The sequence below is a fragment of the Eleutherodactylus coqui genome, chromosome 4, assembly GCF_035609145.1.
Source record: "Eleutherodactylus coqui strain aEleCoq1 chromosome 4, aEleCoq1.hap1, whole genome shotgun sequence".
Classification (NCBI taxonomy): Eukaryota; Metazoa; Chordata; class Amphibia; order Anura; family Eleutherodactylidae; genus Eleutherodactylus; species Eleutherodactylus coqui.
The window spans coordinates 193565599-193583818 of NC_089840.1; the positions used below are offsets into that span (position 1 = coordinate 193565599).

The window sequence follows — 18220 nt, forward strand, 5'->3', positions numbered from 1 at the left end:
GTAACTTTTTTTTGACAAAACTGTACGAGAGCTTGTTTTATGAAGGGTCATTTGTACTGTTTAGAGGCACCATTTATATATAATTTATTGATTAACCCTTTCTAATCCACTGTCTGATGTCTGAAGACATTCTGATTGAAGGTTGTACAGCTTCGATGTCGGAAGACGTCCGGCAGGGTATTCTTACTGTATGTTACTCACTGCTCTGTTGTCGGGGGCCTCTCCCGCATGTCCCATACTGCCGTACTGGCTCTAGCCAGCAGATGGCGCTATTGTATAATGGCAGAAAAAGAGAGCCCCCTAGGAAACCCTGAATCCAAAATTGAATTGCAAAGGGTTAATGTCTGTTTGTTTTTTTTATTTCTTCAGAGGTTGGGGGGAAATACTTTTCATTTTTATTATTAACTTTTATAAAACTTAGTGTAAATCTTTTTTTGTATCCTTAGGGGACTTGAAATAGCTATTCTTTGACCATTTACTGTACATAAAGCTTTCAGATACATAGTATTGCATAGCATTATTGCTCTCACTGTAAAACTGACAGGCAAGCAATTAGGCCATGCCTTTGGCATAGTCTAATAGGCAGATTCGTCCAACTGACCTGGAGGCCAGAGGCCATAGTAAAGCATCACTTTTCCCCACAATCACAGTATGGTGGGGCCAATGGACTGACAGAGAACCTTCTCCCTCTGTTTAACTCCTTAGACTCAATGGTCACTACTGACCGCAGCTTCTAAGGGATTAACTAAGCCAATGTGTGCACCCATTTTTCGCACTTCCTGCAACTGTTTCTGTAGTTACAAGGGGGTAAGAGAGGAGAAACTACAGCACTATTATTTATTAGAAAACCAGTGGATCCCCTCTTACATCCTAATTGATAGTTACACATACCATTAGGATAGTAAAAGGCAACACAATGATGGGAGCCGGTAAAAGGAGGAGCTGGGGATATAAAAAGGAGAAACTAGGCACATCAGGGATGGCTTTAGTGGTATGTGACTTGTGTGGTCACATGGGGTATTCCTGCCATCCTTCTTGAAGGGATGCAACAGATAGCCTGGCATCTTCGGCTATACTTTTAATACATCCCTTTCTTTATGGAGCCAAAATTTGGTTGCTGTATGCTGGTATTATTTGAACCCTGTATAGTGATATTTACTATACGTTGTTATTGTTTGATGGTGATGGTCACATTGCCACTGCAGCTTAGTACAGTATATCATTTTTTTGATGCTCACTCACATATCAACCAATCATGGCACAGTCCTGTAATGTTAGCTATGGTTATATGATATAGCATCTTGTTTCAATAGAATGGATCTCGGAAAAACACTTTAAAGCACTTCTTATATATGTTCCAGAATGTTAAACAGAGATTATTAGACAAATGAAAGGTAAAATAAGCAATATGTCCAATTTTGATATTATTTCACCTACTCATGGCCACAGTATGACCGTTTTCTAGCTGTGAGGTTCTAGTAGAAAAAGTTTAAGAAGCCCTTCTTTGAGGTGTCCTTGGCTTAGAAAAAAAAAATAAAAACACTGGTTAGATCACAGAGGTAAAATGTAGATAGGAATTTAATATCACAATTGCAAGGACTAGAGCAAGACTCCACAGTAGTTACCACTCTATCCATTCAAACAGTAATGTTGTGTACTTTAACATAACATTATGCTGCGTAAAAATCACTCCACTCTGAAAATATCCTCTTGAATTATTTTATTAGACAATATCAAAGAATTTCTATAATGGTCAAGTTATCCATTAATGCACTAGTTCTCTGTTCAACTCTGTACACCAATGTCCCAATGACCAATATGACTGTCTCAATGGAGATGTGATGGATTATAATAAAAAAAAACTTTTATCCATTGATGGACTGACTGTAGTTCATATGTGAATTGTTTACATTTGTTGAGGTTGAGCATTGTTATTCCCAGCTAGCAATACAGGTTATCTGAGGACTTTCTTTTTGTAAAACAACTATTATAGGTAGCTTGAAGGGGTATTCCCATCTTAGAAGTTATAGCATATTGCTTGGATATGTTCTAATATTCTGACTGGTGGAGCTCTGAACTCTGGGACATTCACCATTCTCAAGACTGAAGGGACTGAGGTCCTTTAGACTTTTCCCCTGCATAACGGCAGAGTTGATGGATTGGTACACCATTGTGTGAAGATAAACTTTGGCGGAGCCACAGTACTTAAGTAACGCTGCAGTTTCTTTAATCTGAGATCCAAGAATGTCCCGTCTTGTCAAGCCCTCAATCAGGAAGTGGTGGCATACATCCTAGTGATATGGCCTTACTCCGGATGGTGTGAAAATCCATTTAACACTGATGCTTTTGGCTATTTAACAAACTCTACCCAGATCTTCTAATCACAAATAGTATGAATGCAATTGTGATGGTATGGTATATATGGTATAATAAAACTGGTTGCATTAAAGTGTCAAAAAGTGTCTACAACCCCATGCTTCACGATGTGAAGAAGTCCTCATATTGTTCAAGAAGGGCAAAAAAGGTCATATAACCCCACCAATTAACTTTTTTAAATTAATTACTCTTCTTTGAAATGACCTGTTCAGGTCAACAAGACTAGATATTTGGAGGATCTTATTCTGTGTTAGTCGCATAATATAATTGTTGAGGTAAATGATTATTAATACAGTGAATAGATCACCAATAGATCACCTCTTTATCTAGACCATATTTCCTATGACAGATTTCAGCTTTATCATATACCATGCATACCAGTCATGGTCGTCTAGACCATTTTCAATGCAGTTTTGGGTTGGCGTCTCAACAGCTCACTATACATGATGTATGTACTGTATCTTATTAACCCCTACATAATCTCATCCAGCAATTTCCGCAGAGTCAGCACTTATTTACTCGTGTATCTTTTCCTTTAAAACCATCTGAGCGGACACAAAATCTCTAGAACATTTGGTAATTCTGCATCCTGAAACATACTTGCCCACATGTATCAATTTCCACATTACACTTTTTTGGCACATTTTCGGTGAAAAAAAATGGAGTATACTGTGTGCGCTACATTTATTATTTGCGCAACATGCACCACTTTGATACATATTAGTGGTGTGGGTGTTTATAGGAATGGTTACATTTTGCCATATTAATGAAATGTGACTTTTTAAAAAGTTGCAGAAAAGTTTAATGTGCAAGCCACCAGCAGACTGGCATAAAATGTAAGCTGGAAAACGTAACAAAAAATATCAAACCTTCTCTATTCAAAATGTAACAAATGTCACGCAATAATAGATAAATTAGCCAAAACAATCTATAATAAGCCAATTTTGATACATGTGGGCCAATAGCTTTAATGAATTGAATAAAAATGAACACAATATAATAAATGACTAACATATGACTGTTGAGCTTCATAAAATCATAAAACACTATAAAAGTACGAAAGAAATGTAAAAATAAAAAATATATTACAGATGAAAAGGCGATGGAACAGAAAAATCTGAACGTGTAAATATATCTTTGATTTTTGTATTAAAAACCAACTCTTAAGGTTTCCAAATCTTCCTATTCATAATGTTTGATTCTAAAAAGCCTTGTGTCCTTCTCTCAGCCCTTAAAAGAAAAGGCACATTCAAAAACATTTCCACCTCATCTTGAAGAAAACGCAGATACTTCAGTGTCTCTAATGAATGTGGAAGTGATGACATATGTGACAGCTAGTGATTAGGCCTCAAGGTTTTACAGCTCAAGGTTAACTTCTTTCGGCTTTGTGCTGCCTTGTTGTTGCACCAACTTTTAGCGATTACAAAAATACCCCGCATTGTGTTATGAAGCTAAGATGTATATTCTTACAAATGCTTTTCCCATTTCATGTGAAAGCAAAATAAAATAGTTAGCAGAATCAATCTAATGAAGGAGGTCGCGCCCCTTGTTGTAGATGCCTCACATACATTCAGAAAGGTCATGGGCACTCTTAATAACAGAGGAAAAAAAGCATAGAGCAGCAAAACTATTAAGCACTGCTTAATTTATCCTACATTGTTTCTACAAGTGCAAAGAAAAGCACTCCTGAGAAAGTGTGTTACACAACATCAAAAAATGGCTGCCATTCCTCTAAGCATCATGAGACAGCCTTTGTAATAGAGAAGAAGTGTATTCGTATTCGATACTTAGTGTGTTCATAGTAAATCCATTTTTAATGTTTCTTCTTGGGTTTTTCAGTTTCTTTTCATACTTTGCTTTTGGAATAGCCTTAAGAAGTGCTGTATCTTTTTACAATCCTGTAGTTGAATACCCGAATAATCAGAAGTTTTTGTCCCATCCAGATAGCTCATCTGGTGGATCTTCAGCTTCAGGGAGAAAATTGTCGAAATAGCTGTGATCTGTAATTCCTTTTATCTGGTAGAATAAGAAAAAACATTAGTGATGCATGGATAGTGGTCTTCAAAGACCTACAAACATTAGACATACTCTTGTAAAAGAAAGAAGACTTAGAACCATGTTTCCCAACTAGGTTTTTATAAAACCTTAGTGTGAGGTATATTGTCAGAAAGCCTCCCTTTACATAGGGGCAATGGTGATCAATGGCTGATTCAAAAAGGTTTAGAACGGAGTAAATAAAATATGGCACAAGTCTGTGCTATGCCCTCAACCTAATTACCTGATCTCTGATCATGCTGAGATACGTGCAGTATACATTGTGACAACTTTGTCGCAGTGCTATGAGGGAGTGTGTGAGTTTTTTTGGCCATCAAATGGGATTTGATGTGTGTATAATAGTAGGGGTTTATTGGGGTGGGAAATGTTAACAAGGGGTTCCCTTGTGATATAAACATTAGCAATATTATCTGAACATTGGAGAGACTAAGGGTATGTTCACACATAATGGAAATGTTGCAGATTTTCCACAGTAGAAATTTCCATCGCAAAATTCCCAGCATTTTCACACAAGTAACAGACCAAAGTACTTCCCCTTACATCGCAATTCTTTGTGCTGTCAGTGCACCCCTTCTTCAGCACCTGGCGGCCTCTAGTGAGCGCAGCACCGCTATTTCTATTGCGGGAATGCTGTGGATTTTGCCATAGAATTTTCCGCTGTGGAAAATGTGCATCATTTCCGCTATGTGTGAAAGTATCTAACACAACTCTATTGTCTTTATTTGTATGTAAAAGAAGAAAAATCTGGAAGTGAACACATGCAAATTCTAATTAACATCGCCAAATAGTCCAAACATAATGTTTTATACAGTATTTTTGGACTATTAAACTAAAGTTTGGCTACAAACTATAACAGGTTGAGGTAAGTTTGTTAGGTTTGGCTATATTGAGGAAGTGTAACTTCAAAGGAAAGCCATTGCCTCTAAATACTCATGTACTAATGCAACAATCGTATTTGAACTTTTCATTCCTGCCTCCAAGACTAATTCAGAGCAGCACCAGTCCTCTTGAATGCGCTACCCCAAACTATGTGGGTAATCCCTGACTCACGTACTAATGCCCTAAAAACGCACCTCTTCAGGTAGGCACACCACATCTCCTAAAGCAAACCCCTCTGTACTCCGCCTGATAACATGCTCCCGGTCCTAGAGACTGCAGTCCCTGTTAGCTACCATCAACCACCCCCTGCAGTCATACCGATTCAGCCACCACACAGCTTAAGTCTGACCATTGTCTATGTGTATAGCATCCCACACTCTCCAGCCCGCCATACCGTGCACATCTCTAGCCCCTTTATCTTCTGTATCACCCCATTATTTGTAGTATGTAAGCTCGTTGGAGGAGGACCCTCACCCCTACTAATTCCATCAACTAATTACTACATGTAACTGTGGTTTTTGTATTTTTGTACTTTTGTCTTTCTGTATTCCCCCTGTTTTTGTAAGCGCTGCGGAATATGTTGGCGCTATACAAATAAAGATTATTTTTATTATTACAGTGCTGGTGCTAACACCTCAGCTCTACATATACAATGCACATTATGTACTAAAGTTTAGAGAAAGAAACTAAGGAGAAAAGTTAGCTCTAATCCACCACTGGATCCAAAAGTAGCATACATTATAGTTCTAGTTCTTCAAATAGCTTTCCATAAAGCATGAATGATTGTTAGATGGTCAGCTTTGTATCTGAGAACTACTGGGCTGTCCACAGGCTCATATTAATGCTACTGTTATTATCAGAGATCACAACAAGAACAAAATTTCTCTCCATAGTCCAAATAGCAATAAAATGACGCTAGACAGATGCCTCACCGCTGGTTGTACTTTGTGTTGTTAAATCAAACAATCTAATCTAATCTAATCTAATTATGCCACAAAGAACACATGCCAAGACCAAAGCTTCAATAAAATGATTTATTTTCCATCTAAATACACTACTAACATGAAAATTAATATGTTTTGTATAAATTTATTTTGACATCAGCTTGTAATTTTTTAGCTTTAAGGGAAAATTGATTTTAAAGTTTTTTTTTAAGAGTAAGATATTAGTGACTTATCCTCAGGATAGGACCTCCACCGATCAGCTGTCTGAAGTGACAGCGGTACTTGTGTGAGCAACTCAGCCATTTCAGTGCTGCATTGCACCGTACATTTCATAGCAGCTGTGTCTGGTATAGCAACTCAACATAATTCACTTGAATAGAACTGAGCTGTTCTTAGGCCATGTAACAAATAAATGTCAAGTCCTGAGAAGAGGCTGTGGCTTCTTCAAACAGCTAATCAGCGGAGGTTACAAGCAATAGACCCTCAATGATCTGATATTGTTGACCTATCTTGAGGATAGCTTATCGATACCTAACTTTCAGAAAAACCCTTTGATTTAGGGATACGTGTTCTATTAGAAGATTCTGTGCTTTCCCCCCCCTACAAACAGCATTACTATTGTTTATGGACTTTGAATAAGGAAGAAGAGCATAAGTTTTTTAAAATACCATATAACCCTTTTAAATATATAATAGTTGAACATTAGGCTTTGTTTTAAGGAATTTTTTTAATAAAACATAGGACTCACCTCTCGTTTCAATGGAGACAGTAATTTACGGTTGCGTAGTCCTTCCCAGTTGAATCCTTGGAACCATCTGTACATGATAAGACATTATTGTTATTATATTCTAACAAAGTTGTAAAATGTGCTTTCATTTACTTTTTATTTAATTAGGCAAATCCTGAAGTTAAAGACCATGTCCATCTCTGCAGCCATTTTTCTATTATTCCAATGCATTTACAATTAAAAGTGATGGAATTTGCAAATCATCTTGTTTTCTATCGTTTTATACTACAGCTCCTATATAATTCCATGGTAACAGATATACAAATCATACGTCTTTTGATCCTGCAATTACATTTCCATCTACGTGTCCCCTAATTCTTACTAATATACTATGAAAAAGACTTAGATCAACTAATACATCATAGACTGAACATGAGTCAATATTGTGATGCAGCAACAAAAAAGGCAAACACAATTCTGGGATGTATTAAGTCTGGATCATGTGAAGTATGGGCATGGTGTCCTTGTGCTGCGCGGACGTGACATAATCAACAGCCATACTTTTGCTCAGTGGGTTTTGTTTTTTCCTTACATTTTCATAGATCCCATTGAGGTGTTGTCCAACCAGTTTAGGTCTCTGGTGATTGAGGTTGCAGAGGTTATGCAACAACGTCTAGGTGGAATGGGTTTGATGAAGGAGATTAAGCTGGACTTGCCAGATTATTTCTCTGGTAAAAGGCAGGAGTTTTTTGCTTTTACAGAATCCTGCAAATTATATTTTAGACTACACCCCATCTCCTCAGGTCATGAGTCTCAGAGGGTAGGGATGGTAATTTTTATGTCGCAGGGAGACCCTCTGGCTTTAGCCTTTTCGTTGCCATCCACTTCTGAGGTTTCATTGTCAGTGGAGAATTTTTTCTCTGTTTTGGGGCTAATTTATGATGACCCCGATAGCGTATCTCTGGTGGAAAGTAAAATTAGAAGCTTACGTCAGGTGAGGTCACCCATTGAAAATTTTTGCGCCAAGTTTTGCTGATGGGCAAATGATGCCCAGTGGAATGACCCTGCGATGTGGAGCCTATTTTGTTTTGAGCAAAGCGACAAACTTAAAGATCCAATAGCTTCTTACCCCACACCTAGATCTCTAGAGGAAGCTACGTCCCTACGTCGTTGAGTTAGAGAGCGGGCGCGTGAGCAATTTTTTGCCACGTCAGTAGAATCTGTGGAGCTTGATTAACCCATGTAATTGGGCTAATCATCTGGTGGAGCTATGAGAAGGGGAAGCGATGGGGCAGAAGTCACTGTTTTTTCTGTGGCCGCACTGGTCACTTCATTCAGGGGTGTTCTCTCCGGGTATCTTAGTCAGCTAACTAGTTGGCCTGGAGGTTAAGGGGAAGTTCCCCTTTGGGCCCACAGATATCCTGGTGGTCATCCTCCAGGCTGGTTCTCTTTGTGGAGATACTTCTTTCTGTGCATAGTTGTCCGCTGGCAGTTTTCTCAGATAGTGGAGCCAGAATCAATTTAATTCAACATGAACTGACCCAACGTTTGAGACTAAGTCTTAGACCTTTCGACTGCCCAATACCTGTGTCAGCCATTGATTCCGCTCCCCTGTCCCAAAAGTGTTAAAATTATTTTGTTTCTGGCGTGTGTTTAAAAATTTAATTATTCCGTACCGAAAAGATAATTTTGTTTGTCATGGAGTCTCTCCCTACACAGGTGGTGTTAGCATTGCCATGGCTGAAGTTGCACAACCCAGTGGTTGACTGGGAAAACGTAGACATTGTTCAGTGGAACCCTTCTTGTAGACAGAGTTGCATGTCAGTAAATATCTCTGCTGTATGAACTGAAGAATTGCCTGAATTAATCAAAGAATTTGATGACACCTTTTCTAAGGAAAGGGCAGATAAGTTACCACCTCAGAGGGAGGGGGATTGTACAATTAATCTCATTCCATGTTGCAAGCTACCAAAGAGTTACATGTGTAACTTGTCTGGTCCGGAAAGACAGTCCCTCAAGGATTGTATTGCCGACAGCCTGAATAAATGACATATACGTCCATCCAATTCGCCTGTAGCTGTCGGATTCTTCTTTGTTAAGAAGAAAGATGGGGGTCTCCGACCATGCTTGGATTTTAGAGAAGTAAATAAGATCACTAAGCGCAACTCATATCCATTACCCCTTATTCCTCACTTATTCAGCCAGATGATGGGTGCCAGCTGGTTCTACAAGTTGGACTTGCGAGGGGCATACAACTTGATACAGATCAGAGAAGGTGATGAGTGGAAGACAGCATTCAACACTCCAAAAGGGGTGATTTGGTCTGGTTGTCTACCAAGATCATCAAGCTTAAACAACCATCCTTTAAGCTGGGTCTGTGTTTTATTGGTCCTTTTAAGATCACGAAGAGCATTATTCTAGTTTCTTTTAGACTGGAAATTCCAAGCTCACTAAAAATCGCTGTGTTAGGTTGTGCGGCTGGGACCTATGGTTCTACAGGTTTCCATGAGCACACTTTCACAGGTAAGGGTTAATTGAGCTGGCTGGGTGTGGTATTCGCCAGCCAATTCTGCTTGTCTGAGGCACATAAATACCAGATCCTCTTGCTAGAGAATGCTGGTCATTTTATCTTATTTATGCATTCTGTGTTAGGCCTTAGTCAGACGGGCGTTTTTTCGCGCGATTTGCGCATGCGCATTCGTCGGGCGTTTTTATAAAACCATTGCTTTGCAATGGTATCGAACACATGAGCGCTTTTTATGCGCTCATCCGATAAATTATAGAACAGAAATCGCAGATCGCACCTATCTGCGATCTGCGATTCCTGTTCTCTTCTCTATATGCGCTCAATGGGGCCGGCGGCAGCAGCGCCGACCCCATTGAGAGCATATACTAGACAAATCATTCTTCTCTGCCATAGCTGTAACAGCTGTGGCAGAGAAGAACGATGTTTGCCCATTGAATTCAATGGAGCCGGCAATACAGCCGGCTCCATTGAAAGCAATAGGCTGCCGGCGATCGCGGGATAAATTGTCGGGAAGGGCTTAAATATATAAGCCCTTCCCTGCAATTCATCCAGAAATGTGTAAAAATAAAAAAAAATATATATACTCACCTTGTCCCGGCAGACGGAGTTTAGCGCTGCCGGCCGGCAGTGGGTGTGAGTGAGAGCTGCCCCTGATTGGCTCAGCGCTGAGCCAATCAGAGGCAGCTCTCACTCACACCCATTCATGAATTCTGAATGGGTGTGAGTGAGTGCTGCCTCTGATTGGCTCAGCGCTGAGCCAATCAGGGGCAGCTCTCACTCACACCCACTCACACCCACTGCTGGCCGGCCGCGCTGAACTCCGTCTGCCGGGACAAGGTGAGTATATATATTTTTTTTATTTTTACACATTTCTGGATGAATTGCAGGGAAGGGCTTATATATTTAAGCCCTTCCCGACAATTCATCGTGAGATCGCCCGCAGCGCATTGCTTTCAATGGAGCCGGCTGTATTGCCGGCTCCATTGAATTCAATGCGCTGGACAGCTCCGGCCCGTTTCTATTGAAACGTGGCTAGGAGCAGTTTTTTTGGGCGATTTTTCGGCCCCGGTCACGCGATTTGCTGATGCGCATCCGTCATGCGATCCGCAAATCGCGGCAAAAAACGCACGTGTGACTAAGGCCTCAATCCAACTCTGAGCTATGTTATGCATGTCTGGTCTGTAGTGTCTCTCTCAGCTTCCCTTTGGATGGTCTGGACACTTGTAGTCCCCATCTGCATCATATGCAAATCCCCTCTTCCCTTCTCTTTGACAGGTGCGGCCTCCAGATGTCTGATGTCTTATATGTGTGTCTGGTGGGTGATGCCTGACACTGTTTCCTGTGTGTTAGTATGGTGCCTGACTCTTTCGCCTTGGTGTGAGGACACTTACGCTAGCAATGGTTTATCTGTATGCATGTGTACTCTGAGTGGGGGTTCTGTGTTGGGTTTCTCGGTAACCCTAGGGTTTTGCTGTTATGCATGATGTGTCGTGCGTGTCTCTGCAGGTTACCGGACATGTGTGTGAACACAGTGGTGTTCATTGGGTCTGTGCAAATGCCAGACAAGGTGTATGAACAGTCCTGTTCTATCTTGCCTGCAAGTCCCTGGGGTATTGGTTTGAACAGCGACATGTTCAGTGTCTGTGGAGGTTTCCAGACACCAGGTGTGAACAGTCCTATTCAGTAAGTTGGTGTGAGCTGTGTCCTGTCCTGCTGTGGATCATTTTGCATCCAGGCACAGGTAGGTTCCTAGGTACCACTGCAGGGTCATCCTTATCAGGATGATTGCCCTGCTTGCAGGCAGGTTTTCACGGGGTGGTTGTCCCTTTAGAGTAGGGATATGTTATGTCTGCCCATAAGTTCAGTATGCAGTCCTACTATTGGTGTTCAGTGTGCATTGTGTGTGCTTATGGCATTTGCATGAACGCCACCTTGTATCCTTGCTGAGGCTTGGTGCCCTGGTGTGCCTGGTGGATGTTACACACTAAAGTGTTCCATAAGTCTCTATTTAAGAGGTTTGTGAGCCTGATACTTGGGTCGTCCCCTCCTTCACCAATGTTCGTGGATGGGAATCTTCAATTCGAGATCAGCCGCATCATTGACTCTTGTTGAATTAGTAACTTGTTACAATATCTGGTGCATTGGCGAGGGTATGGTCCTGAAGAGAAGACGTTGGTTCCCGCTGCTGCGATCAATGCAGACTAATTAGTTAGAAACTTCTATAATAGGAATGCTAGTAGACCAGGTTCTAAAGGTCCAGAGGCTTCTTCTTGGAGGCGACGTACTGTCGCAGCTTGTCGGTCGCGACGGCGTTGTGGCATGGTGGCCATGATGCAGGAACAGACCCGTCACCTTGCCACTATGCAGGACACAGGTTAAACATATTGTGTAGGGGCTGTTGGCTGCTATTTACCTGGATGCTGCATACTGATATCTATCTGAGAGTCATACCTGTGAGAAAGGGCTTTGGGTGTGGTTCCTTCTGTGCTACCTATCAGCAGGTGTGGAGGCCTTTATATTCCTACCCCACCCTTTCTCCCTTGCTGTTAATTCAGTTCAGTTAGAAGAAAAGTTGGAGCAGGTTGGAGCCTCTATCCTGGTTAAAAGCTTTCCACCAACAGTTATGTGCTGGTTCTCTTTCTGTTGGCTTTTTGTTAGTCTTTACACTGTTTCTTTGTTATGTTTTGTGCATTTCTCCAGGTACCTTACTAGGGGTAGTTAGGTCCTAGGTGAAGATCGTAGGGCTATCCTTACCAGAACTCCTACTCTGCTTTTAGGCAGGGGCTCCCCTGTGAGCTCCTTGCATTTCTGTGTGAACGCCACCCTGCGTCTATGCTGGGCATGGTGCTCTTATGCCGCATGGACGTGACAAGAATAAAGTGTAGATATAATTGCAATGAAATATGTTTTATAAATGTGTTTATAAACAGCAAATCCAGTAAAGCAGGACATAAGATCCTCAGGTCACAGATGTATAATAACAAAGAACTTCCATAAGTGGCACGAAGATATGGGAAGTTAGATGCAATGTTTGCAGAAGTCCCATTTCTTTTCTGTCTGCCAGTGTTCTCCCTTGGAATATTCCAGCAGCATCGGCATCCACCTTCTTTCATACTGTTTTTCAATTGCACATATGTCCTGGTGAAATCTTTCACCATTTTCATCTGATAAGTCACTGTATCTCTCCTATTAGACAGTTGTGATAAATGAGGCCCATGGATTTGATGGTCAATCTACTGTAACAAAATGGTACAACATAAAAATATCTTAATCTCTTATGATGACTATAACTACATTGTCTTGCCTAACAAGCAATTTTGGTTGCCATATTTGGATTCAGCATCCTGAATATAGGTAAGAACGCAGATTTTAATGCAGAAAAATATACCCTTGTAAGGGCTCCCACACACTTGCGATTGCGTTTTTTTGTTAACGCGATTGTTAATGGGACTTTCTAATGTTAAAAACGCAATGCACTGCACCAAAAACGCAGTTGCGTGTGTTGCGTTGCGTTTTTTTACAATAGTAAGTCCCATAGACAATCGCATTAACAAAAAACGCAATCGCAAGTGTGTGGGAGCCCTAGCACAGTGAATTTTTATGGCAAACACTATTATGAATAGTTTTTAAATGGAGATGAGCGAGTGTACTCGCTAAGGCAAACTACTCGAGCGAGTAGTGCCTTATGCAAGTACCTGCCCGCTCATCTCTAAAGATTCGGGTGCCGGCGGGGGGCGGGGAGCGGCGGGGCAGAGCGGGGAGGAACGGGGGGGAGATCTCTCTCTCACTCCCCCCCCCCCTGCTCACTCCCGCAACTCACTGCTCTCCCCCGCCGAAACCCGAATCTTTTGAGACGAGCGGGCAGGTACTCTCATAAGGCACTACTCACTCGAGTAGTTTGCCTTAGCGACTACGCTCGCTCATCTCTATTTTTAAATCATACCTATCAAGAAAGACCGCATGCAGTGCTTTTTCTTCAGGCTAAAAGTTGGCTGAACGAAAGACAAACAGACCCCATTATATACAGAGCCATTCAGCTATGTGCGCAGATGTGAAACCACCCTTACAGTTTCTTATATTCACATGTACAACTGATGTTTGCAAAATAATTAGCAATAGGCATACTTTATATAGCAGTTACTTACTGTCTCATATTACCACAATCATTTAATATAGATTTATTCCTATTAAGATAAATGTATGGCTGTAAATGTATTAATAAGCTGCTGTATCAGGCAACTTATAGTTTGTCAGTGGGACAAAAATGACCTAAAACTAATTAAAAGATTTCAGGCTATCAATTTACCAAACCATAACGATTTAATGGATTGAATTATTAGCTTGTATATAGATAAATTCACAAAATAACTGACATTATTGGCATAAAAAACAGGTATACAGCAATAATGCTGAAAATAATGGCTTGCTTCCTGCCAAGATTATTAGTCAATATCTTCTTGCTAGAAGACAGAAATACATTAAAGTATTGAGCCGGTAGAATAGAGAAGACTACGTGGACTAATTAAGAAAACTTTGTCGAAGCTGAATTCCTCCAAAACCCATTTGCCTGATTTATATCACATCAGGCCTTACTATCAGTATCAGTTCAATCTCGGTGGTGTTACTCGGGCCAATTGCGGCACATTTCACATTTCTAATAGTTCTCATATCACCAAGAAATGGAGTTGGATACATAATTACCTGGGTGGATTCTCTTATAGTTTGTAAATCATTATATTTTCTGCTTATGGATTAATTTCATAGTATATGTAATGAATGGCTTTCTGCTTGAGCTTCATGTGTGATGGAGTTTTCCATCGTAAACACCTCCTTTACCTCAGTCTATTAAGTACCAGGCCATTTTTGGCTTTCAGGACAAAATTTTGATATTTTTAATTTCACCGTGCCGCAACAAAAATCTGATTCCAAAGAAGTTGGGACACTGTGTAAAATGTAAATAAATGTAAAGAAGTAAGAGTGCAATGGTTTGGGAATCTCATCATCTAAGATCTCATCAATCTAATCATATTTTATTCACATTAGAACAAAGAACATATATTAGAAGGGGAAAGGGAGATATTATCCCATTTCATTAAAAAATTAATCCAGAAATTGTTAGCAGCAACACATCTCACAAAAGTTGGGACAGGGGAAACTAAAGGCTGGAAAACAGTCGGAGGGTGAAATTTCTACTAAGTCACATGACTGAGTATAAAAAGAGCATGTTAGGGAGGCAGAATCTCAGAAGCAAAGATTTCCAGAGGTTCACCAATCTGTGAAAAACTGCATCTTAAAATTGTGAAACAATTTCAGAAAAATGTTTTGCAATGTAAAATTGTGAAGACTTTGAATATTCCACCATCTACGGTGCATAATACCATCAAAAGACTCAAAAAAATCATGTGCACAAGGGTCAAGGCCAACGGTAATAATTTGATACTCGAGATCAACAGGCCCTCAGGCGTCACTGTATTAAAGCAGGCATGATTCTGTAATGCAAATCATTGCATGGCCTCAGGAATACTTCCAGAAATCATTGTCTGTGAATACAGTTCTCCGTGCAATCCACAAATGTAAGTTAAAGCTGTATCAGGCAAAGAAGAAGCCATATATGAACACAATCCAGAAATGCCGATGTCTTCTCTGGGCCAAAGCTTATTGAGGCAAAATGGAAAAGTGTTTTGTGGTCCGGTGAATCAAAATTTGAAATTCCTTTTGGAAACCATGGACTCCATTTCCTACAGACTGAAGAGGAGAGGAACCATCCAGCTTGTTATCAGCACTCAGTTCAAAAGCCTGCTTCTCTGATGGTATGGGGTTGCATTAGTGCCTATGACATGGCCAGCTTACACATCTTCAGAGGCTCTATCAATGCTGAGCAGTATATAGAGGTTTTATAACAACATCCACACAATGTCTCTTTCAGGGAAGGCCTTGCATATTTCAGCAAGACAAAGCTAGACCACATACTACATCCATCACAACTATATGGCTTCACAGAAGAAGAGTCCGGGGGCTGAACTGGCTGCCTGCAGTCCAGACCTTTCACCAATTGGAAATATTTGGCACATTATGAAACAAAAAATTCAGCAAAGAAGAACCAGGACTGTCAAGCAGCTAAAATCCCACATCAAACAAGAATGGGAAAACCTTCCTCTCCCAAACCCCCAACAATTGGTCTCCTCACTTCCCAGATGTGTACAGACTGTTGTTAAAAGAAGAGAAGATCTTACACAATGGTAGTTATGGCCCTGCCCCAACTTTTTGGGGATGTGTTGCTGCCATTATTTTCTAAATAAGTTATTTTTTTAAATGTCTCCTTTTCCCCTTCTGATATGTTCTAGCGTAAATAAAATGTTTAGATGACATTTACAAAAAATTACATTCTTTCTTCTTTAAATTAATTTACATTCTACACAGCATGCCAACTTTTTTAGAATTGGGGATGTAATAACTTTTTTATTTTTAGATCAGAGCGATATGGGGTCTTGTATTTAGCAGAACAATTTGTAATTTCTACACTTTGGGACACATATAATGGTCACTTTATTAGAGACACCCATCTCATAGCACATTGGACCTCCTTTTGCTTTAAGAACTACAGCAATTCATCATAGCTGAGACTCCTCTAGGTGATGAAATCATTCTGCATGAATACTGGCCCATGCAGATTGGATAGATTGTTGCAGTTGCAGCAAATTGGATAGATGTGCTGACATGTTCTGAACAGCTGACAGGAAGAGTTCATCAATTAATGCTGCTTGAGCCAAATTCAGACCCTCATATCAGCATGGTGCAACAGAAATCCAGATTCATCTGACCAGGTGATATTTTTCCATTGTTAAGTGATAGAGATGAGCGAGCATACTTGCTAAGGGCAATTGCTCGAGCGAGCATTACTCTTAGCGAGTACCTGTCCGCTCTAGAGACAAGGTTCAGGTGCCGCTGCGGGGGCGCGGTGAGTAGCGGCAGTCAGCAGGGGGGAGCGGGGAGGAGAGAGGGAGAGAGAGATCTCCCCTCTGTTCCTCCCCGCTCTCCCCCGCAGCTCCCTGCGCGCCGCCGGCACCCGAACCTAGTCTCTTGAGCAGGCAGGTACTCGCTAAGGGCAATGCTCGCTCGAGCAATTGCCCTTAGCGAGTATGCTCGCTCATCACTCTTAAGTGATCCAACTTTTGCACTCTGGAGCCTTGTCTTTCAGTTTCTCCTGGACAACAATGGCACTCCGTCTAGTAGTTGGCTGCTATAGTCAGTCCATACTAAGCAACGACAAGGTTCATCTTCAGACATGTTTTCTTGGTATACTGTCAACACTGTTGCATGAGAAAACTCTGCAAGGTTTGTAGTTTTAGAAAAACTGGCCCCAACTAGTCTAGTGATTTTATACTGCACTCCAGGATCACATGTCTCGTTTCCATACAGGGAAGATCTAATTGTGAAAGGCCAGGTGCCATTAATAAAGTTGCTTTTGAATATATGTTAGCTTTTAATTTTTGCTAATTTAATTTTGGGAAAATATGTAAAACACCACCAAGTTTTCTTTCCTTGCTTTATGTTTTTCATTGTCAACCCATTAAGTGTATATATGTATAGTACATGTTGTGACTGTTACGGGGATGCCAAATATGTGAGGCTTAAATAATTGTGTATATATTTCATCTTAAAAAAGTGTTTGTTTTTTTTAACAATAATTAAATGATCACTACTAGAGATGAGCGAACGTACTCGTCCGAGCTTGATACTCGTTCGAGTATTAGCGTGTTCGAGATGCTCGTTACTAGAGGCGAGTACCACGCGATGTTCGAGTTACTTTCACTTTCATCTCTGAGACGTTAGCGCGCTTTTCTGGCCAATAGAAAGACAGGGAAGGCATTACAACTTCCCCCTGCGACGTTCAAGCCCTATACCACCCCCCTGCAGTGAGTGGCTGGCGAGATCAGGTGTCACCCGAGTGTATAAATCGGCCCCTCCCGCGGCTCGCCACAGATGCATTCTGACAGAGATCAGGGAAAGTGCTGCTGATGGTGGAGCTGCTATAGGGAGAGCGTTAGGAGTTATTTTAGGCTTTAAGAACCCCAACGGTCCTTCTCAGGGCCACATCTAACCGTGTGCAGTAGTGTGGAGGCTGCTTTTTGCAGTGTTGCACATTTTTTTTTTTTTGTATATCGGCCGTGCAGAGCATTGCGTCCTCAGTCTGCAGTAATTTTACATAGTCCAGGGCCAGTAGTGGTGAGGCAGGGACAGTGGAAGAGATATACTGTGTATATAGGCAGTGGGCTTTTCCAAAAAAATTTGTGAAAAAACATTCTATTTGGGCTGCCTGTGACCGTCCTAAGTGTACTGCGTCTCTGCTGGGGGTAGTAGTTCTAATTAATACGCAGCCAGCTAAGTGTTACAGCAGGCTTGCACAAAATTCTTTCCTGGCTCTGCTGTGCGTTAAACATCACCGCTGTCATCCTGTCAAGAGGGAAACAGTCTGCAGTAATTTTACATAGTCCAGGGCCAGCAGTGGTGAGCCAGGGACAGTGAAAGAGATATACTGTGTATATAGGCAGTGGGCTTTTCCCAAAAAAATTGTGAAAAAACATTCTATTTGGGCTGCCTGTGACCGTCCTAAGTGTACTGCGTCTCTGCTGGGGGTAGTAGTTCTAATTAATACGCAGCCAGCTAAGTGTTACAGCAGGCTTGCACAAAATTCTTTCCTGGCTCTGCTGT

General features: G+C 41.0%; 1 protein-coding gene across 1 annotated transcript in view; it reads right to left on the minus strand.

The window, feature by feature from the left end:
* Positions 1-1629: 1629 nt before the first annotated feature.
* Positions 1630-18220, minus strand: part of LOC136625914 (cGMP-dependent protein kinase 2-like) — a 214899-nt gene continuing 198308 nt past the window's right edge. The window contains exons 18-19 of the mRNA XM_066600510.1: positions 7003-7069; positions 1630-4392 (exon numbers count right to left, since the gene is read on the minus strand). Coding sequence (XP_066456607.1) covers positions 4297-4392; positions 7003-7069 — 163 coding nt within the window. The 3' untranslated portion in view covers positions 1630-4296. The remainder of the gene's footprint in view (positions 4393-7002; positions 7070-18220) is intronic.